This window comes from Rhinolophus hipposideros, assembly GCF_964194185.1.
Source record: "Rhinolophus hipposideros genome assembly, chromosome: 8".
Taxonomy (NCBI): Eukaryota; Metazoa; Chordata; class Mammalia; order Chiroptera; family Rhinolophidae; genus Rhinolophus; species Rhinolophus hipposideros.
The window spans coordinates 58,632,139-58,659,013 of record NC_138054.1 but is presented as its reverse complement, the minus strand read 5'-3'; the positions used below and the strand labels follow the sequence as shown (position 1 = coordinate 58,659,013).

At 35.9% G+C, this 26,875-nt stretch overlaps 1 protein-coding gene across 3 annotated transcripts in view; it reads left to right on the top strand.

Moving 5' to 3' along the window:
- The window catches only part of ZFYVE9 (zinc finger FYVE-type containing 9), a 135,027-nt gene that overhangs the window by 13,532 nt on the left and 94,620 nt on the right, over positions 1-26,875 (top strand). For all 3 annotated transcript variants that reach the window (XM_081057617.1, XM_081057615.1, XM_081057616.1), the window contains exon 2: positions 19,552-19,657. In XM_081057617.1, the coding sequence (XP_080913743.1) occupies positions 19,640-19,657 (18 nt within the window). In that variant the 5' untranslated portion in view covers positions 19,552-19,639. The remainder of the gene's footprint in view (positions 1-19,551; positions 19,658-26,875) is intronic.

The following is a 26,875-nucleotide window of genomic DNA, read 5'->3' as shown; positions in this document are numbered from 1 at the left end:
TAAGTATAAACTTCCAGACATCTTATTTTCTTGGTTATTTTCTCTTGGAAATATTTGTCATTATGTGACATGAATCTCGTGTTTGGGACTGGAATTAAAAACAGTATTTCAAGTGTGGTTTGTCACATAGTACTGTGTTTTCCTGAAAATAAGACCTAGCTGGACCATCAGCTCTAATATGTCTTTTGGAGCAAAAATTAATATAAGACCCGATATAATATAATATAATATTATGTAATATTATAATGTATATATTAATTTTTTATATATGTATTAATTTTTGCTCCAAAATTATACGCATTAGAGCTGATAGTCCAGCTAGATGTTATTTTTGGGGAAACAGAGTAGTAGGTGCTCAGTGGATGTTCGTTGAAATGAACTATGCTGTTGATCAATACAGCCTGTAGTGTGTAATCCCCTCACCCCCATATGTACATTTCTAATAGCATAGCCTGAGAGTATATAAGCTTGTTTCCTGCTGGCTTTTTTTTTCTGTAACAGATCATTCAATAGTTTGGGTCTTTTTGAGCACGAATGTAGAACCATATATCTCTATAAAGCATCATGTTAGATTTAGTTCATTTTAATTTGATTAGATATTTTGTATGCTGATCTTTGATCTAGCAGATTCAGCTATCACTTTTTTTTCATATCATACTACAGATTTCATCATTGTACTACAAGTGACCACGTCCAAATTATTAATAAAAACGTTGAACAGAATAGGATCAAGAATCAAGTTATAGGACGTGCTATTCAGATTGTTAAGTACTAATGGTTGACACTATTTAGCCTGTTAAGAATGCATTAACCATATTGATATATGACCCAGATTTCTACATTTGTCCATTAAAAGATTGTGAGAGACTTTGTCAAATAAATACCTTGCAGAAATTCAGCAGACCAAGGCTAGGCCCGAGGCAAAAAAGGAAATGAAGTGAATCTGTTTGGCTACAGATGGTTACCACTTTTCTTTCCAAGTGCTTGCTTTTGACTTTTATCTACCAGAAATCAGTTAGGTCACCTTGGCAAAGTCACTCAGCCTTTCAGAATTTCCCTTCCTAAAATAATGATTGGCAAGTTCATAGAGACCGAAAGTGGAACAATGGGGGCGGTCGTATGGCTCAGTTGTTTAGAGCTGAGCTCTGAAGAATAAGCTTGCTGATTTGATTCCCACATGGGCCAGGGAGCTGCGCCCTCCACATCTAGATTGAAGACAACGAGCTGCCGCTGAGCTGCCGGAGGGGCAGCCACGTGGCTCAGTTGGTTAGAGTGTGAGCTCTGAACGACAAACAAGGTTGCCGGTTCAACAAACAACGTTGCCGGTTCAATTCCCACAGGGGATGGTGGGCTGCACCCCCTGCAACTAAAGATTGAAAACGGCAACTGGACTTGGAGCTGAGCTGCGCCCTCCACAGCTAGATTGAAGGATGAGTTGGAGCTGATGGGCTCTGGAAAAACACTGTTCCCCAATATTCCCCAATAAAATTAAACAAAAAAAGAAAAAAAGAAAGTAGAACAATGGTTACCAGGGGGTTTGGAGAGGGAGGAAATGGGGAGTTAGTGTTTAATGAGAATAAATCTCAGTTTGGGAAGATGAAAAAGTTCTGGAGATGGATGGAGATGATGATGCACAATGTGAATATACTTAATGCCACTAAACTATACACTTAAAAGTGTTTAAAATGGTAAATTTTTATGTTACATGTATATTTTACCACAGTAAAAAAGAAAAAAGAAAATTAAGAGTAGACCAGTATTGAACAATAACAACAACGTTAAGGAGCTACTAGCCTCTTCTTGATTTTAATTATGTGCGTATAGTAAAAAAACCCATATCAAGCTTAATGGCGAAACACTAAAAGAATTCCCATTAAAGTCAGAAATAAAATAAAATTCCATCGTCACCACATTTGGAGCAACTAGCAATGTAATTAGACAAGGGAAAGAAATAAGAGACATCAATGGGGAAAAATAAGAAGCAACTTGATGGAGGGGCCCCATTGATTTTCTTTGACTCTGCATTAGAGAAATAAAAGTCCCACTGGGAGGATTATGGGATCCTGGAACAATCGGCTCAGGAGGGTATTGTGTGTGTGCCCGTGTATAGAGATACATGTGCATGTGTGGAAGGAAACAGAATAAATCAGTTGAAACCTGGAAAAAATATGGTTGAATTAGATCAGAGGGGTCTACAGAATCATGATTAAGAATAAGTAAAGGGGAGACACAAGGCGAATTAATAGGGTAGGTGTATCTTCAGTGATCTTCTGGCTACTAACTTCAATCAGAGCACTTTTCTATGTACTGTTATTAGGGTTCTGCTGCTAATAGTAAGTACCACATTGATCTAGAGTCCTGTGGATTCTTACAACAGAAAAGCTTAATATTTCAGGTTCAGTTTAATAGTTAGTAGTCAGCATAGTTCCTAGATCATAGAAGGCTGATTGAGATAAGAAGAATTATTGAAGAGACAGACATATAAATAATGTTAAATTTAGTTGTCTTCTAGGCTGTGCTATCAATTATTGGAGGGTTGGAAGCATATCTTGGATTTTACCTATCTTCTCTTCTTTGATTCCCCTTCTGATACTTCTGCTCTCTCTTGAGCTCCCTCTTTTCTTTGAAGATCATGTTCCATGGAAAAAGTGGCTAATGGAGTTCACATATCAAACAATTGAGCAAGTGCTTTCTTGAGACAACCATCACACTTTGGTATGCAGCAAAACTACCTTATTTGTATTTCTCTTTTTGTCACACAGACTATTAAAAAGACATTTACTCCAGAGTTGAGATTTAACAAAAAGAATAATTTCTATTGTTTCATCAGTCAAGTGAAACTGGCTTTTTTTTTTTTTTTTAGACTGAGAGCGCATGGCAGTGAAGAATATGACTAGTACAATTTGGTGTTGCTGCCTTGATTTATGTTAAGGTGCAAACAATTCTTCCCACCGTTGCTTTTGCAGTGTGCAAATGTGTCTATCCATGCAAACGAATGTCAACACATTGGAACAGGAATACTAAGATGTTATGTTTTAGTGGTATGAAAATACTGTTGTTTTAAATTGAGATATAGTTGCCATATAGCATTGTATTAATTTCAGGTGTACACAAATGATGCAGTATGAGTATGAAAATAGTTTTCACCTCATATACTTCCTGAAAGATCTTGTGGATTTCCAGGAGTCTGTGGACCACACTTTGAGAACCACTTTGAGTGATCAAAACTCATCCAAGTTTGTGCTTGGATACTTTCAAGCAGCCTGAACTTTACCTTACAAGATTATCTAGCTTATTTTTAAACTTTCGTAAATTCAACAGCCTGGTTAGATAAACTCCACTGAGTATTTAACTGACTTAATCATTAAAAATGTTTTAATAATATGCTTAATCTGCATCCTTCCTTGTTTTTAGTCTGAATACTTAACTTTACAGCTTGCTTATACCTATTAACTCTAGCCTGATGACTTAAAAAAAACCCAAAAACTAGTTTTAAGGCTTGTGTTCCATTTTCTTATTCTGAACAAAACTCTTAAAAAAGTATAGCAGTTGATCTTTTGACATCTAAATCCTGTGAGAGTCTTGCAGCAAAAATCTTTGTTTCTCTAGCTCCTTTGGGAAAAGGCAAATACATTTAGGATTGGTGGAATGTTTTCAGCAGATTCTTGAAATGAAAGCAATTAAAAGTGTTTGTCGCTTTGTAGTTTTATATATATTTTGTCATCATACTTAATATAATGGTTTCTGTGTGAAATTTGGGGCTGCCTTTGGATTGAGGTGGGACTTTTCATTTTATACAGCTCTTGTTTAAGGAAACTATTATTAAAATCTTTCATAAGTTAAAATTGAAAATAAAAACAGTTTTGTTACAGATTAGATTCCTTAATAGCAAATTCTAGATGGATTATCAAGATTCTTTTAGTGTATTGAAATTTTGTTTTATTGATTTTTGTGGGAAATATTTGGCAGTTTGCTAGCTTTTATCTGATCCCCCCATAAGCCCCACACGCTCATTTACTACCCATCCCCTTATGTAACTTGCTCTTAGTCCCTCTGCTTGGAAGTCTCTTCCCCTAGATATTCGTAAAGTTGCTTCTTGACATTCAGATTTTGACATAAATGTCACCTTCTCACTGAGACCTTTTCTGGCTGCCCTATCTAAAATTATAATTCCCAATCTTTCTTTTTCTTTTTTTCTTTTCCTCCTTAGCGTGTATCATCTAGTGTACCATATATTTTACGTGTTTATGTTGTTTATTATCCATTTCCACCCATTAGAATGTAAGCTCCAGGAAGGCCAAGGTTTTGTGTGTTTTTATATATTGGATTTGGTTTGCTAGTGTTTTGTTGAGGATTTTTACTTTTATATTTCTAAGGGATATTGATCTGTAGTTTTCTTAGAATGTCTTTGTCTGATTTGCTATCAGTATAATAATGGCCTCATACAAGGAATTGGAAAGTATTCTCTACTATTTTGGTTTTTTGGGGGTAAGTTTGTGAAAGATTTGTATTAGTTTGCTTTTTAAATATTTGATAGAAGTCACCATTGACCCCACCTGGGCTTGGCATGGAAGTTTTAAAATATAATTTGTGGGAAGTTTTACAATTAATTATTCATTTTCTTTACTTGTTTACAAGTCTGTTCAGTGTCTCTTTTTATGTTAGTTTTGGTAGTTTGTTTCTAATAATTTATTTCATCTGGTTTGTCTTATTTGTTGGTATACAATTGTTCATAGTATTCTTTTATAATCTTTTTGAAAATCTCATACATTAAATCTTATAATTTCTGTAAGGTCAATACTAATAGTGCCACTTTCACTTCTGATTTTAGTAATTCGAGTCTTCTCTTTTTCTTCAATCTAGCTAGCGATTTGTCAATTTTGGTGATATTTTCAAAGAACCAACTTTTGATTTTGTTGCTTTTCTCTATTTTTGAATTTTATTTCCACTCTAATCTTTATTATATTCTTGCTTCTGCTTCCTGTGGTTTTAATTTGTTCCTCTTTTTCTAGTTTCTTAAGAAGGTGGAGAGTTAGGTGGTATTACTTGAAATTGTACTGTTTTTAACAAAAATAGGTGTTTATAGCTATAAATTTCCTTCTAAGCATTGTTTTCACTGCATTCCATAAGTTTTGGTGTGTTGTGTTTGCATTCTTATTAATCTGAAAATATTTTCTAATTTTCTTTGTGATTTATTATTTGACCTGTTGGTTAATTTTAGTGAATTGTTTAATTTCCACAGATTTTTAAATATCTCAAATTTCCTAACATGAATTGATTTCTGATTTCATTTCATTGTGGTCAGAAAACATACTTTGTATGATTTCAATTCTTTAAAATTTATTGAGGCTTTTTTTATGACTTAATTTATGGTCTGTTTTGACCTATGTTCACTTGAGAAGAATGTATATTCTGCTGTTGTTGGGTGGGGTGCTCTGTAGATGTCTGTTAGATCTTGATGGCTTATAATGTTGTTCACATTTTCTATTTCCTTACTAATTTTCTCCCTAGTTGTTTTATCCATTATTGAAAGTGGGATATTAAAGGTTAGAACTATTACTATTGAATTTTCTGTTTTTCACTTCAGTTCTGTTGGTTTATGTTTCATGTATTTTGGGGCTCTGTTAGATACTCTAGCTTTAATCCTGATGCGTAATATGGATTAGATTCTGTGTATGTTAATACTGTTGGTAACTAAATAAAACATTGATCCCATCATATATGCTGTGAACAATGAATGAAATTTGTTTTGATACAGCTTTGATGCTTAAGTGATTTTCACTAGTAGTAAATTGTTATGTATATAGATCACATCAAGAAGCACTTGTCTCTGAGAAGACTTAACGTCACGGAGGCAGTGGTTTATTATAAGAGCTTATGTGCATGTGAGTCACAGTGAACTGTAGAGGTTAACCATGGCTGAGATAAAGTATTTAAATAATTAAGTTGCCAATGTGTTAATTTTTATTGAGATTAAAGGGCAGATAATTCAGAGTGTGTCAAAAATATATGTTCACATTTTTTTTTTAATTAATTTTATTGGGGTGACAATTGTTAGTAAATTTACATAGATTTCAGGTGTACAATTCTGTATTACATCGTCTATAAATCCCATTGTGTGTTCACCACCCAGAGTCAGTTCTCCTTCCATCACCATATATTTGATCCCCCTTACCCTCATCACCCTCCCCCCACCCCCTTACCCTCTGGTAACCACTAAATTATTGTCTGTGTCTATGATGTTCACATTTTAAGAAAGGAAAAAACTATTAAAATTATAATACTCAATATATACCGATAACAAAGATGAATACAAGTCATGTGTATATATTTTTTTGGCATCCCTGGTATTTTTTGAGTGTTCCTGAAAGAATTTGAGTTAGCACCCATTATTATCAAACTATTAACACTAAAAAACAACAACAAAAAAACAAAAAAAAACTATTAACACTATTTACCTTTTATATAATCAAGACCTAAACCATATCTAGCTTAGGAGGAAGAAGCAAATACAGAAGTATCCATTATGTTACATTTTATGGATATTATTTCTTTTTAATCTTCATAACAATCTTTTTGATGTGGGTGGTGTTGCTGTCATTATGCAAATGAGCAAATTGAAACTCAGAGATTTACTGATTTAACTCAGGTCACTGGTGAGTGTTCTTTTCATTTTCTGTCATTCTTTCAGGCTTTCATTCAACAAATATGCCTGGCTTTGGAGAATCAGCCATGACCTCGTCAGACATGATCCTTGCCCTCTTGAAGTGAATTGTCTGGTGGAGTCCTTTTACTGAGTTTTGAGCCATATTTCATATAGTAATGACATATATTTGTAGAATATAAGATATTTTTTCATCATAATCTATTTTTATAATTCTTGTTGCAGTTTGTGACCCAGATGAATTAGATATTATTCCCATTTGAAAACTGAGGGAAACTCAGACTAGATATTAAGGTCATATGGTTAGTAAATGGCTGAGCTAGCATTCAATCCCAGGTCATCTGGCTCCAAAAATCTGTACTTCTTTCATTACTCTACATTGTCTTATTGTTTCACGTGAAACTATAAGCCTAGATCACCAAGAATGATATCGTGGAAAGTAACCAGTCTAGCAGCACTTAGCAAAGCAGAGAGCTCTCTACAAGGCAGGGTGTGTGGGAAGAGAAAAAAAATTAAGAGACTCAAACAGTTGTGTGCTGAAATGGACTTTTTCTTAAATAATGCAGAGAGAAGAAATGCTTTGGAGAGGGACTACAGCATGAGAAATGTTGCACAGACGTGGACTCAGCAGCACCTAATGTGTTTCCCTGAAAATAAGACCTAGCCAGACATCAACTCTAATACATCTTTTGTAGCAAAAATTAATATAAGACCGGGTATTATATATTATATTATATTATATTACATTATATTATATTACATTACATTACATTACATTATATTATATTATATTATATTATATTATATTATATTAAGACCTGCTCTTATAGTAAAATAAGACCAGGTCTTATATTAAGTTTTGCTCCAAAAGACACATTAAAGCTGATTGTCCGGCTAGGTCTTATTTTTGGGCAAGTAGGGTAGATGGGCTCAGGGTACAGTAACTGCCAAGGGCTCTCCTCCACCCTCCCAAGAAGAAAGACTTGAAACAGACAGTGAATTTAAGACAAAGAGACCCAAACAACACCAGGCTCTGTACAGAGCTATCTACAGCTGCAAATCAGAGTGTAATCTTTATATGAGGAAGGGATTTCTTGTTTTACATTGACTACCTCAGCTACTTTTATGCAGCTATAGAGATAGCGATCTATTCAGTAAAAACATTTGAGTGCTTCCTCTGTGTAAAAGCTCTGTTAGGCATTGTGGGAGTGATACCAACAAAAGTATGACACCATCCTTGCCCACAAGGAGCCTGTAACCTAGTAAGGAGATTTTGCATTCATTCAAACAATACTTGTTCATCCAGAGTCTATTATATGTCAGACCCTGTACCAGGTGTTTAGGAGACAAGAGTAGATAACATAGAAACTGCCTCTAAGCCTTTAGCTTATACTTTCCATTGCTTGGAGAGTATTTCTTTACCTCCTTCCCCTAAGTCTAAGCAATTAGAAACCTTTTAAAAGTAGAGAGCAGGACCTGAAATTCTCTTGTGTGACTTGGTCACAAATACAATCTGATAGCCTATTGGTCAGAGCTTAGGTGTCATACTAGAAAATATATGAATTGTATTTAACAGTCAGAGTATTAATATCCAGGATACATAAAGACTCTGACAAATCACTAAGAAAAATGCAAACATTCCAACAGAAAAAAATGGGCAAAGGATTTGAAGAGGAGATCACTGAATAGGAAATACAAAAAGCAAAAATATATGTCAATATTATTAGTAATAAGAGAAATTATTCAATAATGAAATATTTTTACCTTTTATTGACAAACATAAAAGTTGAGAGTAGCAAATTTAAGTAATAATAAGAAAATGTGGAGTACTTTTTCTTTGACAGGCACAACAATCCTGTGAAGTAGGTACGAGTATTGTTAGTGTTTTCTTGATAAGGAACTAGAGGCACAAGGACAGAGTAAGGTGCCCAATTAGTGGTTAGGCCCAAATTTGAAGTCAGGCAAATCCATCTCTAGGGTCTGCACGCTTAATCACCAAAGCAGTGCCCTTGTCTGGATTGGTTACCAACCTGCTATATGTATGCTCAACCTCTAGAACAGTGCCTTCCACCAGGAAAGCACTTAAATATATGCTGAATGAATTTTAAAATGAAAATGTATTAGAAACTCATTTTGGAGGGTAATTTGTTAGTATCAAAAAGGGTACATAACAATGACTCAGTAATTCCATTTCTTAGTGTATATCGTTAAAAATACATGTATATAAGGAGGCATTACAAGGGTATTTATGCTGCATTCTTGGTAATTGTGGAAAAATTGTGGGGAAAATGAAAAAATGTTAAATGCAGTACTCATCGATGCTATAAATATCTAATAAACAGTTATATTTAGCAATATTTAATAAATAAAACTGATATGGGTATGTTTTAGAATTGTGTGCACAGTTAAAGTAAATAAAGTAGTTGATCTGGAAAGATATGTAGAATATATTATTGAATGAGAAAAGCGAGTTATGGAACTTCTGTTACCAAAATAGATTCTAGATGATAGAAGAGTAAAACAAAAAATAACCACGAAAATAGCAGAGAAAACGGGGTGAATATTTTTACAATTTTGGAATGAGGAAGGCTTTTCTGAGTGTGATGTGAAATGTAGAAACCATCAAGGAGAAGAACGATGAATTTTAACATAAAAATAGAAGATTTCTATGTGGAAAAAAAGAATGGACATTAAACTGGGACAGATTCTAAACACACACACACATACACACACAAAGATTATAGGCAATTTGTAGAAAGGCCAACAAACATATAAAAGTTATATTAATAAGTAGATATTCAAAAAAAAAGTAGATATTCAGCCTTTACTCATAATTAAAAATACAAATTTAAAAATTTTGTATTTTTAAAAGAAAATCATATCCCCCCCCCCTTTTTTTACCTGTGAGATTGGCAAAGATTGATAATGCTTAGTAACTATGAGCTTGTAGTAAAAATTCTTTATACTCTTGGAGGACATATAAATAAGCACAGCATGATTGGCGGAAATTTTAGTAATATTTATTAAAATTTAAGACATATACTACCTGTGTCTCAAATTCCACTTTTAGTGATTTATTATATATTGAAATGCAAAGACACATGTACAAAGATATTCATTATATTGTGACTAGGTATAAAAATATGGAAACAAGATGTTCATTGGTAGAAATGAGAGTTAAAATGTAGTGCATCCGTATAATGGAATGCTATTCAGCTGTTTAAAAAGATGTGCACGTATGCATCATTTCTCACTGCTCTGTGTAGTGCGGATTGATTATAATGCTATGTTACATAACAGGTATGAATATATTATAACAGTAGACATTGCATATTATATGTTACAGTATACATATTTAAAAATCCATTATACTTTGTATGGTGATAGATGGTTATAGGCTTAATAAGGTGATCGTGTCACATCATTATATTGTACACCTGAAACTGATACAACATTGTATATCAACTCTACTACAATTAAAGAAAACTGTTAGAGTACCCTGTTGATTGATGAGGTCTGACAATTAAGTTCGTGAACTCACCCTAGAAGAAGTGCTACATACCTCATTGCTGAATATCACTACAGTCACCTTCGAAATACTCCCCTTGTGTGGTCACCAACAATTCATGGCTCTTGCATCACGATAATGCCCCAGCTCACACAGCAATGTCTGTGAGGGAGTTTTTAGCCAGTAAACAAATAACTGTATTGGAATACCCTCCCTACTCATCTGATCTGGCCCCCAATGACTTCGTTTTTTTACCTAAAGACAAAGGAAATATGGAAAGGAAGATATTTTGATGACATTCAGGACATCAAGGGTAATGTGACAACTCTGATGACCATTCCAGCAAAAGAGTTCCCAAATTGCTTTGAAGGGTGGATTAGGTGCTGGCATCGGTGCATATTTTCCCAAGGGGAGAACCTTGAAGGTGACCGTAGTGATATTCAGCAGTGAGCTATGTAGTACTTTTTCTAGGATGAGTTCGCGAACTTAATTGTCAGACCTTGAACTCTAACTTGGCAGATTGTTCTATATACACTACTATCAGTGAATCTTATCATACTATGTTGCAGAAACTCTCAGCCAATAAGTTTAAGTGATATGCCACCTTAATTTGAGTGTACTAGATGTTGAAGGGCAAAATTTACTGTGGTTCTTTTAAGGTGTGTTGATGGAAATGATAGAGAAATGAAGAAGGTAAAAATCAAATTATGAAGATTGGTAAGCTGAAGGTTATCATAAACATCAATGAAGCCTTGGAGGATTGTATTTATTAATTTGTTAATTCACAAAATCTCAGCATATATTCATAGAACACATAATTATTTACTGTTTGCCAGGTGCTGTGCTTAGTGCTGTCAGTACTTCGGTGAACAAGATAGTCATAGATCCTAACTCATAGAGCTGATATTTTACAAATTACCAAAATAATCAGAGAGTAATAAGGGCTATGCAGGAAAACTAGTCTGAGGGTTCAGAGGAGGGCTTCCTTGAGGAACTGAGATTTAATCTGAGAGCTGAAGCTTGAATGAATTTGTATTAGCCAGGAGGAGAGCGTCAGCAGAGTGGGAAACAGCAAGGAGGGGGAGCATCATGAATAAAGGACCAGAGGTGGGAAGGAACATGATACTCGTGAGGACTAGGCAGATCTCAGTGTAGATGGAGAGAAATAAACAGGAAGGAAAGTAGCAAAAGAATAAGTTGGAGAGTTAGGCAGGGGTTAAGTTTTGCAGGACCTGGGTGGCTGGATGGCTCAGTTGATGGCTCAGGAACTCTAAACAACAGGGTTGCCGGTTCAATTCCCACATGGGCTAGTGAGCTGTGCCCTCCACAACTAGATCGAAGGACAATGACCTAGAGCTGATGGACCCTGCAGAAACACACTGTTCCCAAATATTCCCCAATAAAATTTAAGAAAAAATTGTGCAGGACCTTATAAAGTCATAGTAAAGCATTTTGATATTTTAAGTGCAATAGAAAACAGTTTCAAGTAGAATAGTCACTTGATTAGATCTTTTTAAAGATTACTGTAACTGCTTAGGGGAGAATGGGTTGGGGAGGAGATGGCAAAGTAGATATGAAGAGGATCATTGAAAAGATCATTTCAGTATCAAGGTGTGGAACAAAGGTGGCTTGAATCAACGTATGGTTGTAAGCAGAGTAAATGGATTTTCATTATTTTAGGAGATGATTGAATGTTGGTGGTGAGCATCATGGAGAAGGAGGGATAGAAAATGACTATATCATGAGCAACTGGGTAGATGATGATACAGGGAACAGAGAAGAAACATGGTTGATTACTGTGTTTCCCCCAAAATAAGACCTAACTGGAAAATAAGCCCCAGCATTATTTTTCAGGATGACACATCCCTGGAACATAAATCCAAAAGATGCTCCAATGCATCTTTTGGAGCAAAAATTAATATAAGACCCAGTCTTATTTTCGGGGAAACATGGTAGTATGAGTGTAGATGTACATAGTGAGTTTGAGATGTTTATGAGACACGGAGACATTGAATAAGCACTATATAAATGGGTTTAGAATGCAGAAAAGACGTCTGAAGTGGTGAAAAGGAAATTGGGACTTAACAGATGGTGTTCCAGACAATGATAGTAGATAGAATTCCTTAGAAAAGAATAAATTTAAAAAGAAGAGGACTGAGTACAGAACTCAGAGTAATTTTAACATTTAAGATTGGGTAGAAAAGGAGGAGTTGGATGAAAGTGAGGGAGATGTCAAAGAAGTAGGAGAAAAATCAATTTTTAGTGTCACGTAAGACCTGGAAGAAGAATTTCATAAAGGAGGAGAATGTAACCTGCAATGGAATGTTGCTAAGATGGGGAAAGAAGCCAGAAAAGAAGGGGGACATGCGTGAGAGGTGATGGAGGTGATTTAGACATGGATAGTTGACAACTTTTGAGAAAATATTCCTCTTAGATGTGAAGGGTTGATTCATTGTTTGAAATTTGAGGTATAGTAAAACATCCAGATGGAGAAATAGTGTGTGTCAGGTATGTGAAGCTGTGGTCCTGGAAACTGAGTGAGAGTTGAGGGTTAGAGAAAGGGTTGCATATATTCTTGTAACTACTCTTGGTGCACACAATTTGTGCTATACAAATTATATCTCCCTGTCAGTCTGCTTCCTACCGTGATCCAAATGATAAGACTCTAACCCCAGTGAATTTATCTCTTATGTTTTATCTACTTGTAGGTCATAGAATGTCAGAATTAGTGTCTAATCTTTGAAATTTCGGGTATACAGTTAAGGTTGAAACTGTGATTTTGATGTTGTTTGTCTCAATTTATATCATACATTTGGGATATATTTATTAAGACTTTTGTTGCAAGTTAAAGCAACCAACTGGAAACTTTTATAAGGATACTAGAGTACCTCAGAATCCAAAAGCAGGGATTGCAGCTGTATCTGTCAGGAATAGTGTAGAAGGGTCTGTGGTTCATTCCACTTAGATCAGGGGCTCACACCAGTTTAATAAACTGGTTAGGTTATTAGGTTTCCCCTGAACATGCCATTATATCTTGCAATAAAAATTTATGTGTGTGTATGGGGTGAAAGGTGGGCAACTCTAGATTTGTTGGCAGAGATAATCCAGTAGATATCTGCTATCTAGAAATTAGAGCTCTGGACTTGGACTGATATAATGTTAATTAATGGTTCAGTCATGAACAAACAATCTATATGCTACTTTAGGTATGTTGTATGTCTGAATAGGCCCTATACCATGTATATACAAATTTGTTTATATTGTCTTGACTCTTATTACTCCAAACATGAGAATTACATGTTCCTCATTTTAGTGCCAATCTCAAATCAGTTGCTGTTCTAGAGATTTGAGTGCGTATGTATATTTGATACATCTGTTATCATGTTTCCCAATATTTGTTAAATTACTGTGCTTTTTGTTTAGTGTGTACTAGGTGAAACAACCACCTGGTTCTAAAAGCTCTTGACCAAGAATGCAGTGTTTGTGAAAAGATGCCAGGTTGATATCCCGGAAATTGAAGCCCTGTGTGAATGTGGGGTAGCGACAATGTCACCTTCCTAGATCCTGCTCCCTTAAATGTACTTTGGTCTTGGTTTGCAGGAATAAAGCCCTTCTCAAAGATGATCTCATTTCTTTTTACTGCCGTTGTGAGTGTTCATATTCAAAGGGTTTTATTTTAGGATCAAATGTACTTAAGCCTCTTCCGAAAATTGAACACTTAGGTTACTCTTTTGTTCCTGTATTTCTTTTCATTGTTCAGACTTGAATTGATCACTTAAGACCAGTGGCCCTGATGGATTATTAATTGTATAAACAAACCAGTCTGCTCGTTTGTTTTATGATTCAAATCACACTTTGCTTATTCTCTTCGAATTCTTTCACACAGATTGCTTTTTGATGACAAATAATGTTTACCATTTATTGAGCACTTACACATCAGATTTAAGCGAGACATTTTATATAACACGTTCTTCATTAAAACTGTCATGCAAAGTATAGTTTTCATATGAAATATAAAGAAACGGAGACTCAAAAAGTTTTAAGTGACTTGCTGAAAGCAGCATTGCTGTTAAATGTTAGAGCATGAATTCACACTTGGATTTGCCAGAGTCCTGCTCCGTGCTCGTTTCCCAAACTCCACTGACTACTCATAAAAGGTACTCGTGTGGATTGAACGTCAGTCAAGCAGATCAATTACATGTTGGTAATGGTTGATTTGGAATTCTGATACCAGTTTTGCTGGATATTCCATTGTATTCATAGATACTCTTGAATCACACTTTTTCTTTTCTTTAAAGGTAAGTCATCAAACTAATAGGAGCTGTCTGAAGAGTTGTGAATATTGATCGGAAGCCTTGATAAAACATGGTTTAAGTGAGAACTGTTCTTTAGTATGCAAACTAATAATTTTATGTTGGTATTAATAAACTTTGAAATAGTAAGTACATTAGTGTCTTAGCAATCTCAGCACAACTCTTGAGATCCTTTGTATGGAAAAACTTCTTAGGTGGAAGTGCTTTGAAAATAAGTTTTACTTATGTCACAAGTGGTTATAAGCACTTACTCTGTGCCACACATTATGCCCTGTACCAGGAATGTAATGATAAATAAGACAGAAGCAGTCCCTATCCTGAAAAAAACCTCAGCAGCCTGGAAGGGGGAGACAAGTAGTTCAAAAAAGTTCATAATTCGGTTGGTAAGTGCTATGATAGAGAAAGTAAAAGATATACAAGAAAGAAGGGGCACCTGTTCCAGACCTAGATCAGAAGGGCTTCATGAAAGATATACTATATAGGGTAGTATAACGAGGTGATAAGTAAGAATTAGTCAAGTAACAGTGACGGGCGGAGTCTTCCAGGCCAAATAATTATGAGTGAAAGCCTGTTTCGTTGTTTTGTTTTGTTAGTTATGAGTTTTATTGAGATAAAATTTGCATATCATAAAATTTCAAACATTCAGTTGTTTTCAGTATAGGAGTGTTCACAGATTGTGCAACTATCACCGCTAATTCTAGAACATTTTCATCACCCCAGAAAGAAACCCCTGTGCCCTATTCCCTCACACCCTAGCCCCTGGCAACAACAAATCTAAGGATTTGCCTATTCTGGGCATTTCATGTAAATAGAATCACACAATAAGTTGTCTTTTGTGACTGGCTTCTTTCATTTAGCATAATGTTTTCAAAGTTCATCCATATTGTAGCATGTATCAGTATGAAGGCCTGTTTTGAGGAATGGAGATGAGCAAGATTGAGAAGTGAAAGTTCAGTTGGTCAGGATGACCAGTGCATAGAACAAAAATTTGAGATTAAAGAGAAGGAATCATACCTGGAGAGAGAAGCAGAAAGCAAGTCAAACAGCTGTGTTATAGAGGGATGGACTTTACTCTAAAGGCAGTAGGGTACCATTGAATGGTGTTAAGTACAAAAATAACATAATCAGATTTGTGTTTTATATTTGGTTAGAGAATAGGCTAAATGGATACAAACCGGGTGTGGGACAGGAAGACTCGTTAGGATTCTTGCAGAAATCTGGCCAACAGAAAGATAGTAGTGTGGGATATGGCAGTGGGAATGGAGAGAAGTGGATGGACTTGAGAGATTTAAAAGGGAAGATTGACAAGACTTGGTGTTAGAATGTAGAGGTGGGGAGAAGGAGAGGTAATATCTAGAATGGCAGTTAAGTTTTTGGGTTGGTGAGCCAGATGGATAATGATGCATAGATTCATTTAGGAGCTGGCTAGCTAAATGAATTCCCGGGGTACGGATCCATAAGGAGTACTAAAGAGGTACTGGAAAGTTAATGAGATCGGAAAAAACGCGTTTACCATAGTTCTTTACTTGTTAGTAGAGTACTATACTGTTTAGAGGAAAACTTTGATAAGCTACTGTAGAAGGTAAGCCCCCCCTCCTTTACCTTAGCTTCTTGCTTGAATAATGCCCTCAAGGAGACTTGCATTATTGAATAATAATAAGTCTCTAATTATTGAATAATAATAAGTCTCCTAAACTGTACTCTCCTAAGAAGTCCAACGGCTGCTTTACTGAGTGGGATATGCACATTTGGAGTTAGCACTAAATAGCTCAGTAGAGGAGAGGCTCCATCAGGAGGGTCTTCTTTTTTACCTGTCCCTCTTCTGGTTCTAACCCTTTTCTTTAGAATATTTATATAATATTTATATAAGGGTTGAAGAGTAACAAATTACTAACCTGTTACATATGTCTATTGCTATATAATAAAGTACACCGAAGCACAGTGGCTTCAAACGACTTATCTCTTGTGGTTGTGGGGATTGACTGGACTCAGCTAGGTGGTTCCCTCTTAGGGTCTTCATGCAGACGTAGTTACACAGTGGCTGGGACTAGAGTTATCTTGAGGCTTGCTCATTGACATGTGTGAGGTTCATGGGCTAGGTCACCTATCCGTGGCCATTCCATGTAGTCTCTCTGGCATGATAGCTGGATTCTAAGTGAGTGTCCCAAAAGGACCAGACAGAAACTGTATTATTAGCTTTTAAGGCCTAGCTTTGGAAGTTACCGAAGTTCCCCTCGTGTTTTGCTGTATTAGTTGAGGTAGTCACGAAAGTCTGTCCAGGTTTAGAGGAAAGGGGATATAGATTTTACCATTCTTGTAAGAAAATCATGTGGGATGGGAGCTATTGGAGCAGCCAGTTTTGGAAATATAATATGCCACACCTACCCGGAGAGCCCTGTCCAGGCTAGGATAGGGAGCCAAGAAAAAGGACTTTGGAATATGGAATGCAGTTTAGTACATGTTGAGTTTAATTCCTTGCCAGACTTCCTGGTGGAAATGTTATTAAGAAGTTTGATTACTAAGCAGATACTGAATTTGTTCTGTGGCGAACAGAATTACTCACAGCTAAGATAGGAAATAATATTAAACTGAGAATATTTTTTAGTTTATCCTCCTCATTTTCTTCTCTCTTTTTTTTAACCTATGGATGGCCAGGACTTTGAAAATTTATTACCTTCATAGATCTCTCCTGTTATAAACATGTCCACATCAGGTTCCTGTAAATTGCTTGCATCTCATATTTTAAGTATCGTCATTATTCATGTCATTTTTCTGTATGTTTATTTAAAAAATAAAATCTTGGTATCTTAATTTTAGATGATTCTCCTTTCTCTTTCCCTGTATTATAATTAAAATTTTAATCTTCGTTGTATATCCCAGGGAGATACTTTTTAAAAATCCTTGTCTTTCCTATTTCCTTCCTTTTTCAGTTTTCATACTTCAAAGTAAAAATTTAAGTCGCTTGGGTTTTTATTAATTGAAATAGGAAAAATTAGGACTGTAGAGGCTTGGAAACAATGTAAATCACCCAAACACTATTGAGAGATTCTGTATTATATTTTGGTGTATGTTTTTTAAGACTTTCAAGTTTTTCCCCAAATACGGAGTCTTATCATTTGTACCACTTTGTAAATTGTTCTTCTCACTTGACATTTAGATTTTTCCCAATATTTTACTATTTTAAATGCCAATCTAACAATTAACTTATTCTAAATCTTTCCTATTCAATTATTTCTTTAAGATAAATCTCTAGAAGGGTAATTACTGTGTCAAAGGTCCTATGTTTATATAAAAAGGATAAAATTTCTCAACTACTATTTAAATTCTTGTCACTCTTTTCTCTCCCACTAGAGAATTTCTCTTTTTTGTTTCTCTCTTGCATTTGCCTATTGTCCCTTTCACGTGTCACACAGATTCACAAATATTTCTTAGGGAGGAAGAAATCATCAGCATGAGATTGATTATTTAAATATGGACTACATTAATATCATACAATTTATTTCTTCATGCCACGTTTGTCAAGCACTATGTGGTATGCCCCTGGTTACAGAGAATGAAGACATACTTCTTGTTCTCAATGAACTCACAGTCCAGTGGGGGAGATAGACATTCTAGGAAGGTGGGGATGAGGTACAGGGTTGAAAGAAGAATGACTAAGGAAAATGTAGTGGGAAGTCATAAATGCAAAGTTGAGACCAGTCACCATGTGTGGGATTTTTTTTTATTCAGCCACATTTAAGCTGCTTAGGAGAATGTATGAAGTAGGTAGACAGTTGGATTTAACCAGGCTTAAGGCTTTGCCAGCTGAAGCTAGAAGGTCAAAGGGATATGATACTAGAAGAAAGACTTATGTTTGGGACAGTTACATGATGTTACTGGACTAGCCTCACATGTTAAAATATACACATGCATAAGATTTGACTTTGAGTTTGTAGAATTAATTTTATTTGTTTATAAAAATCTTCAATTAGGTATTTGCCTCATTCTCATTTTGGCTTTGGTACTACTGCCCCATACAGCCTTTTCATACTTCTGATATAATTTATTAGTTCGTTTTGATAGGTGTAAGTCTATTTCTTAGCATCCATAGCTCTTCTCATATAGAGTCTATAGCATGTGCATATTTCTTTCAAGTTCTCAAGACAGGAAAATCTACCAGTGGTTTTCATTCCACAATTTTTATTGGTTTCTGGAATTTTAGGCCTTTTTCTTATTCTCTTATTTTTTAGTAAGTACATAATATTCACATCATATATAATGTTCACATAAAATATAATGGAATTATATTTGTAATGTCAACAAATTTCTTCTGTGCTTCAGTTTATCTTTAAAATTAAGTGATGTTTATTAGATCACCTCTAACATACTTTCTCGTTATGAAAATTCTATGACTATATGTTAGATATTTTTTACAGATAATAAGAGATTCTTAGTTGTATTCTGATTAGTTTCAACTACTTATCTTGTTCAAGGCTAAATTAGGCTCTTAAAGAATTTCAAATGATCTCTGAACATTTTTAGAGGCATTTGTTGGACTACTATAACTTCACGGATGTTGTCATGTAGTCAGAAGAAGGAAATAACATTTGAGAAAGTTTTGTCTTTTGCGTATCCCTGATAGTAAAGGTTAAAATTGGGTTAATTTATTCTTTGCTTCTAAGCAGTAGAGAAGGACTGGAATCATGAGACTCCATTTGGAGGAAAAACAGTGGTTTGGCAATAAAAATCTTAGCAGGAAGCTTTTGAATCTCAGTTTAAGAATTATATATAGATAGAAAAAAAAATGCCTGCCTTGATGTTTCGCTTTGTATTAAACATTGAAAATAAGGAATGCACAAAAAAATCTTAACTCTTTGTTGAAACATTTACCTTTTTGGCCTTCTTAGACAATAAAATGCGTCTGCTGCTCCATTCCATGTTGGTCACATCTTTGAATCTGAAGATGTAATTGTGATTTATTGTTTAAGTCCCATAGATTTTATTTGTTTGGCTCTGATAGGTTTATATAAAGAAAATTAGGGTTTATTGCTTTAGCAAATGTAATGAGCAATGTGTTTTTTCTTTAGGATCAAACAGAGCATACTGAATCAGCAGGACTGGCTGATAGTGCCACAAGCGTCATGAGTAAGCACAGAGAAGTCTGTTTCTCATCATATGTGTAAGGGGAAAAAGGTAAGAAAACCAACTTTCTTATTTCTCTTAGAAATTGAACTTAAGGAAAAAACAACTAGATCTGTAGAAAATAATGCTCATGTCTATATGCTACTTGATTCATTTATAACATTGCCTCTTATTAAATCAGGAGTGTAGTTTTCAAAAAAATTTGACTTAAATTCAGAGTAAAAGGGTATTTTAAAATTACTGTTGAATTATGTCAAAAATGCTAATTTCTCTACCAGTGCTTGGCTTCTCCCTTTCAGGGTCAACTTCTATCTTGAGCATAGAAGGGTAATTTCAGCATGAAAAAGAACATAGATTTGAGCAATATTGTGAGGAGAAAATAGTAGTTTATCTACCCAATTAATACCATTTATATTTCTTAGTCATCATGCAAGAGCTCAACCATTAAAACTAATTTGGGGGCAGGGATCAGAAATATGATTTAATTATATTATTTTATTTTGTATTTTTAGACTAGTTGTGAAGAGCAGCACTTTCAAGCAGAAAATTAGGAGTATTTTATTAGTTCTTACAGAGGAGGAACCATTGACTTTTTCCTTACTGGGAATCATGTTGGATTATTTAAGGGGTAGAAAATGGTGATGGGGTGGAGAGCGTATAGGCGATACTGATTTCAGGAACGGATTATGTCATTCACTAATGGAATATAGCATACTCTGGCGGAGTTCTCTGGTTTTCCACGTAAGCTTTGAGGGGAGAGGCATGCGTCTGACAGGGTGTCACAGGAGGCTGAGCTTCTTTTCTCTTTAGTTGAGAGTGGAACAAAGGCACTTAGCAGTAGTGCCTTCCTCACCAGAACTTCTGGGCCTGCAGTTGGCAAAGTTATTTCTTGCACCCTTGACTTATCACACGGGAGTGTGAGAAGAGAGTGCCTTTCTCCCTTCACCTGGCAAAACCTTATTTTTCAGGTATCACCTCTTGGGATGTTGTCACCACTGTGCAGACTATCAATAGTAATAAATAATAAATAATTAGCAATAATAAATTATTGTAATATTTGTTTCCTGTAGCCTACCCTACCCCAAATAAGACACCCCTGCCTCAATCTAGTTTGGATTCACTTTTTCTTTGGCTCCATAGCACCAGTACACATATATATCAATTAGTGTAGACCACAGTGTTTTATATTTTAAGTTTACTCATCCATCTCCCCTATAAAACATTTGGCACCTTTAGGTCAAGACATTGTCTTATTTGTCATTATAATCTAATGACTAAGACAGTGCCTAGTACATAGTAGATGCTCAATAATGTTTGATGATGAATGTACACGTTAACTGTAATTAGTATATGGCATAAAGAGGAAGTACCAGTGAAGGAGACATAAAAGTGCTGTAAAAGTGGGACCCCTGAGACTGAGATTCAGGAGAGTGTCCAGAAGGATTCTGGTCAATAGAATAAAGAAAAAGAGATCTAGAAGCCCAAAGACAAAAGAAGAGGTCCTCAGGAGGAAACAGTACTGAATTAATTACCTTCCTTTTTGAGATGTACGTGTATAATATTTAGTGACTTCTATTTTTAAAAGGAGGTGGATACTTTTATGAGAATCCTGACATAGATTAAATTCTCTGAGAGGCCCAGCTTATGCAGTGAGCTGGTGCCCCTCTCCCAAGTCCTCAGGAGACCACAGGTTTTTGTTTGGAAAATGAAATGAAACAGGCTCAAGATTTGGGGACATTAGATATAGCAGAAACCCGGGATGAGGCACCATAGGGAAAGCAGGGGGATTAAGAGAAATCCTATATATTGACATGTGAAACCCTTCCCCTCACTCCTTTCTCTACCCTTCTTTTGGAAGGTGATTGCCTGGTGTTATATATTTCTTCACTCCCTGACATGAGATTATGTGAGTCTTCTCTGGAGTCTAAAGAAAAAGGTTACGTAGGCTGACATTTGGAGGTCGTCCAATGAAATAGCTGTGTTCTCACCCCGTCATCATGCAGTGGAAGTCTCCCAGTTGAGAAGCCACACATTCAGAGCTTTCAGTTGGCTTTCAGTACTTCATTTGTTAAATAGATAGGCGTTTGGGGAAAGCCTCAATGTGAAAGCCAGGCCAAAACACAAAAGTACAAAAGAGGAAGACCTTAGATGAAATAATATTGGAAACAGAAGAAAGTTGGAAAAAAACAAAAAGCAAACTGTAGGTAATTACATTAGAGAGGTAAGAGAACAAATATCCATGAAATAAGATCAAGATGCCATAAGAAGGATCAGAAAAAGAAAGTGCTCTGGAAATTAAAAATATGATAGACAGTTTTGGTGCATTTAAAAATACTTTAAAACTATTCCAAGCTTATAGAACAGGTACAAGTATAGTACAAAGAACTTTTTTCTGTGAACCATTTGAGAGTGAGCTGCTAGCTGCATGCCTCATCACCTTGGAAACTGTGTGTTTCCTACAAACAAGGACATTCTCCTACATAACCACAAGGTAGCCGTTAAAATCAGGGAATTAACATTGATACATTACCACCATCTAATTTTCAAGTTTTGCCAGTTGTACAATAATGTCCTTTATATCAAAAGGATCTGGTTTAGAATCACATGTTGCACATAGTGGTCACGTCTCTTTAATCTCCTTTTGTCTGAAACAGTTCTGTGGTGTTTGACTTTCTTCACTGTAACACTTTTGAAGATTGTAGACCAGTTATTTTGCAGAATGTTCCTCAATTTTGGTTTGTCTGATGTTCCTTGTGACTAGCTTCAGGGATGCATTTTTGGTAGGAATATCACAGAAGTGGTGCTGCTTTTGTTTTTAATTAAAAAACTTTATTTTTTAGAGCATTTTTAGGTTCATAGCAAAATGAGGATAAAGTACAGGGAGTTCCCAATAATACCCGTCTTCACGCCCTGTTCCCCCGCCCCCACGCCACGCCACCCCACACACATAGTCTCCCCCAGTATCTACATTGCTATGTTCTTTTCATGGCAACTTGTCAGGGAGCACAGATTTCAATTTTGTCCCATTACTGATGATATCCACTTTAATCACTTGGTAAGGTGGTGTCTGCCAGGCTTTGTCTCTGAAGTTATTCTTTTTTTTCCTTTGGGAATTAGTAAGATTTTTGTGGAGAGGAACTTTGAAACTATGTAAATGTCCTATTCCTTATCACACTTGGGATTCCTTCATTCCTGTTGTAAAGACCCATGGTTTTTGGTTTTATTCAGAGGGTTATAATCTATTGCTTCATTATTATTTTGATATTATTAATTTTCATTATTATTATTTTTAGCATCATTATTTATTATTATTATTTTTAGCATCATTATTTATTTTGATGCTCAGATTGTCTCTGATTTGGCCTGTGGCCTTCACGATGGTTTCTGTGTCCTTTTAACATGTCCCAGTCATTCTTGGAGCACTTCCTTGTGCTTTCCAGCATACAGGATATTATTCAAGGCTCTTCTTTTTTTTAAAAATTGAAATGTAATTCACATACCATAAAATTCACCATTTTAAAATGTATAGTCCAGTGGTTTTTATGTATTTACAGAGTTGTGCAATCATCACCACTATCTAATTCCAGAACATTTTCACCACCCCAAAGAGAAATCTTATATCCATTGGCAGTCACTTCTCGTTTTCCTATAATTCCCCCCAACCCCAGGCAACCACTAATTTACTTTCTGTTTCTATGGATTTACCTATTCTGTACATTTCATATAAATGGAATCATATAATGCATCGCTTTTTGTGTCTGCTTTCAGTTTAATATTTCCAAGATTCATCCACATTGTAGCATATAGCAATACTTCATCCATTATATAATATTCCATTTTGTCAATATTCCATACTACATTTTTTCTGTTCATTCATCAGTAGATAGATTTGAGTTGTTTCCAATTTTGGCTGTTGTGAATAATGCTGCTATGAGCATTCATGGATAAGTTCTTGCATGAGTATATGTTTTCATTTCTCTTGAAATGAAAACCTAGAAGTTAAACTGAGAGTATAAACCTAGAAGTAGGACAGCTGTGTCATGTGGTAACTCTCACTTTTTGAGGGACTGCCAAAGTTGCCAAAGTTGCCACACTATTTTACTTTCTCCTAAGTAATGTGTGAGGGTTCATATTTCTCTATAGCCTCATCAAAGCTCTTGTAGTTTTTCTACTCCAGGACCGGAATCAGCCATTTCTCCATGGAGCTTTGGTTCCAATATTTAGAAACCAAATGCTCATTACTATGGAGTTGAGGTGGGGCTTTGCTGCTCCAAGATCCTCTGTGGATAGAACTAAAGAATATATGTGTGTGCGATGTGCACACACATATTTACATCTGTATTCATTGCTATAAGCATCTATGTCTATTGAAGTCCATGAGTTCACGCCGATACCTCAGATTCCACACTAACTCTGCAGGGTTCTTTCCAGTTTTCTCCTTTTCCACATTTTAACCCCTTTCTCCAACAGTGAGAAACCTTCTTTCATTGCCCTTCGTGCAGTTACTTATTTAATCCATCTCTCTACATGTAACCAGTCTATCACTGTCTTCTCTTAGCCCTTCTCATCTTGCTCAGGCTCTGACCTGCCACCCTGATTGCCCTCTGATACCTCCTCCTCACCCCTCCTGCACACGGACCCTTTTTACCCACTTGGGCTCTGACGAGACCTGGGGCTGCCCTTCTGAGGAGACAACTTTCTTACCTTGCTGGAGTTCTGACACGTTAGCTGGAGCTCTGAGTCCTTGGCTGGAGCAGCTTACACAGGCACATCTGCTTACCACCCTTGGGCTCTGACACTCCCTTACACAGAGGCCCTCTTCTTCCTGTTCCCATGTCTGTTCAGTTTTTAATAACTTCTTTCCTTTTATTTTTTCAGTTTTTTATTTTGAAGTAATTATAGATTCACAGGAAGTTGCAAAAATAGTCTAGAAAGTTCCTTTGTACCCTTCATTTACCCAGTTTTTATTACTTATTACATCTTACATAACTATAGAAAATTAGCAAAACTATGAAATTGGCATTTTATTTATCCATTCATCAGTTGACATGGGTTGTTCCCACCTTTTGACTGTTAGGAATAATGCTGCTGCGAACATGATCATGAGTGTGTATAGCTCTCCCATTTATCACATCTAGGTTTCTGTAACCACCCCTTGCATTTCGAGCCACAGCATGATTCTGTCACCAAAGAGATCTTTCATGTTATTTCTGTATAGTCACATGCACCCTTCTTTTCTCAGTATCCCATGTTTAGTGACTTTTTAAAACTAAAAACATTATTACAAGTCACAGGAAAGCTGAGTAAACAGAGATAAACCATGTTTGATGTTCATAAATGGGAAGAATTAGTATCATTCCTAATCTGAGGGAGGGGCAGGCTAGGAATTCTAATTTCTGAATGTTGAATTTATTGGCACTCTATTCCATTCTGCTCCATTGTGGAATCTTGGGGTCGTTTGGGACAGTTTTTCCCCCAAGCTCTTGGCTTTATGCTGAGAGCCCAGTCTGGCTCCCTCCAATGCTGAAATTTCTGTCAGTTTGCAACCAGTAATTCCCATCCTCCTTCCTAGCTTTCAGATCCTAGGCCTGCAGGTTTTGTAACCCCCGTGGGCTGCTACCGTTTAGTTCTCACGCACTGCTGTGGCTTGGATTCTTCTTGGTTTATGGCTTCTGTATATTTCCTTTTCTTGCTTTTGAATTTGACTATGTAAACTTTAAAAAAATAATCTATTTTGTCTAGAATTTGTATATTCAGAGTGGGAAGGAATGCTTCTCACTAACACTTTAATACACTTTTTTTCTTTTCTTTTGAAAACTTTCAAGCTTAAAGAAAAGTTAAACGAATAGTACAATGAAGACTCATATATCATTCACCTAGATTCATTTATTTTGATCATTTTGGCTCTTTCGAGCACCTCTCTCTCTCTCTCTCCTCTCCCTCTCTTCCCCTCACCCCAGTAACCCCAATACTCACTCACATTCTTTTTTGTTTTCTGAATCATTCAAAAGTTAGTTGCACAGTATGGAGGTATCTCAGGAATCTGAAAATGGAACTACCCTATGATCCAGTAATTCCACTCCTAGGCATCTACCCGGAGAAATCCAAAACTCCAATTCAAAAATCAGTATGCACTCCTATGTTTATTGCAGCACTATACACAATAGCTAAGACATGGAAACAACCGAAATGCCCACCGGTAGATGACTGGATTAAGAAGCTGTGGTACATTTATACAATGGAGTATTACGCAGCCATAAAGAAGAAAGAAATCTTATCATTTGCAACAACATGGATGGATCTAGAGAACATTATGTTAAGTGAAATAAGTCAGAAAGAGAAAGACAAGTACCATATGATCTCACTTATATGCGGAATCTAAAGAAAAGAATATGTGAATGAACTGATCAGAGACAGTTTTGAGGACACAAAGAAAAAACCGAGAGTTATTAGATGGGCGGGGGCGGGGGGGGGGGGTTGGGGATAAGGGGAAAGGTGAAGGGATTAGGAAGCAGCTGGTAACCACAAGATGGCCTCAGGGTTTTCTGAAAATTAATTTGGGGAACTTATTCAATAATGTTGTAAAGATTTTGTTGGGTATCCGATGGACATGCGTCCTATTTGGGAGACCACCTCAGAGATAATGTGGATGCCTGACCATGGCATTGTACACCAGAAGCTAAACATTAATGAATGCCAACTATAATTTTATGTATATAATGTGATGGCTCAGTGTGAGGTCGGAGGGATAATGGATGCGGGGAGGGGGGTTCACAGTGTGAGGGATATAAATGATGAACGTCTAAGTATTACCTTGTCTTGTACACCTGAAACTAAAAAAAAAAAAAAAAAAAAAAAAAGTTAGTTGCAGAGAATACAACACTTTTTTTCTGAATAGTTCAGCAGGCATCTACTAAGAGGAAGGACATTCTCCTACAAAATCAAAATACCATTATCACATCTAAGAAAGTGATTATTAATTCATTGTGTCACCTAATGTGTATAGTAGTGTTTCCCATTGCTTAAAGTGTGTGCAGTACCTTCCTTAGACTTTCATGCCAGGTCTTGCATGATACATGTCTGTCTACTTCTCCAGCTATGTCCCTTCGTCATCCGTGTAATAAATCCTCGTTCTAGTTTCATTGATTCCTTGGTAATTGTCCATCTCTAGGTCACTCCTTGTAGGCTCTCTCTGTTTGAAATTTCATTCTGCATCTTCCTCTCTGGAATATCTGTTAACATTTTATCCATCCTTAAAGACCCAGCATA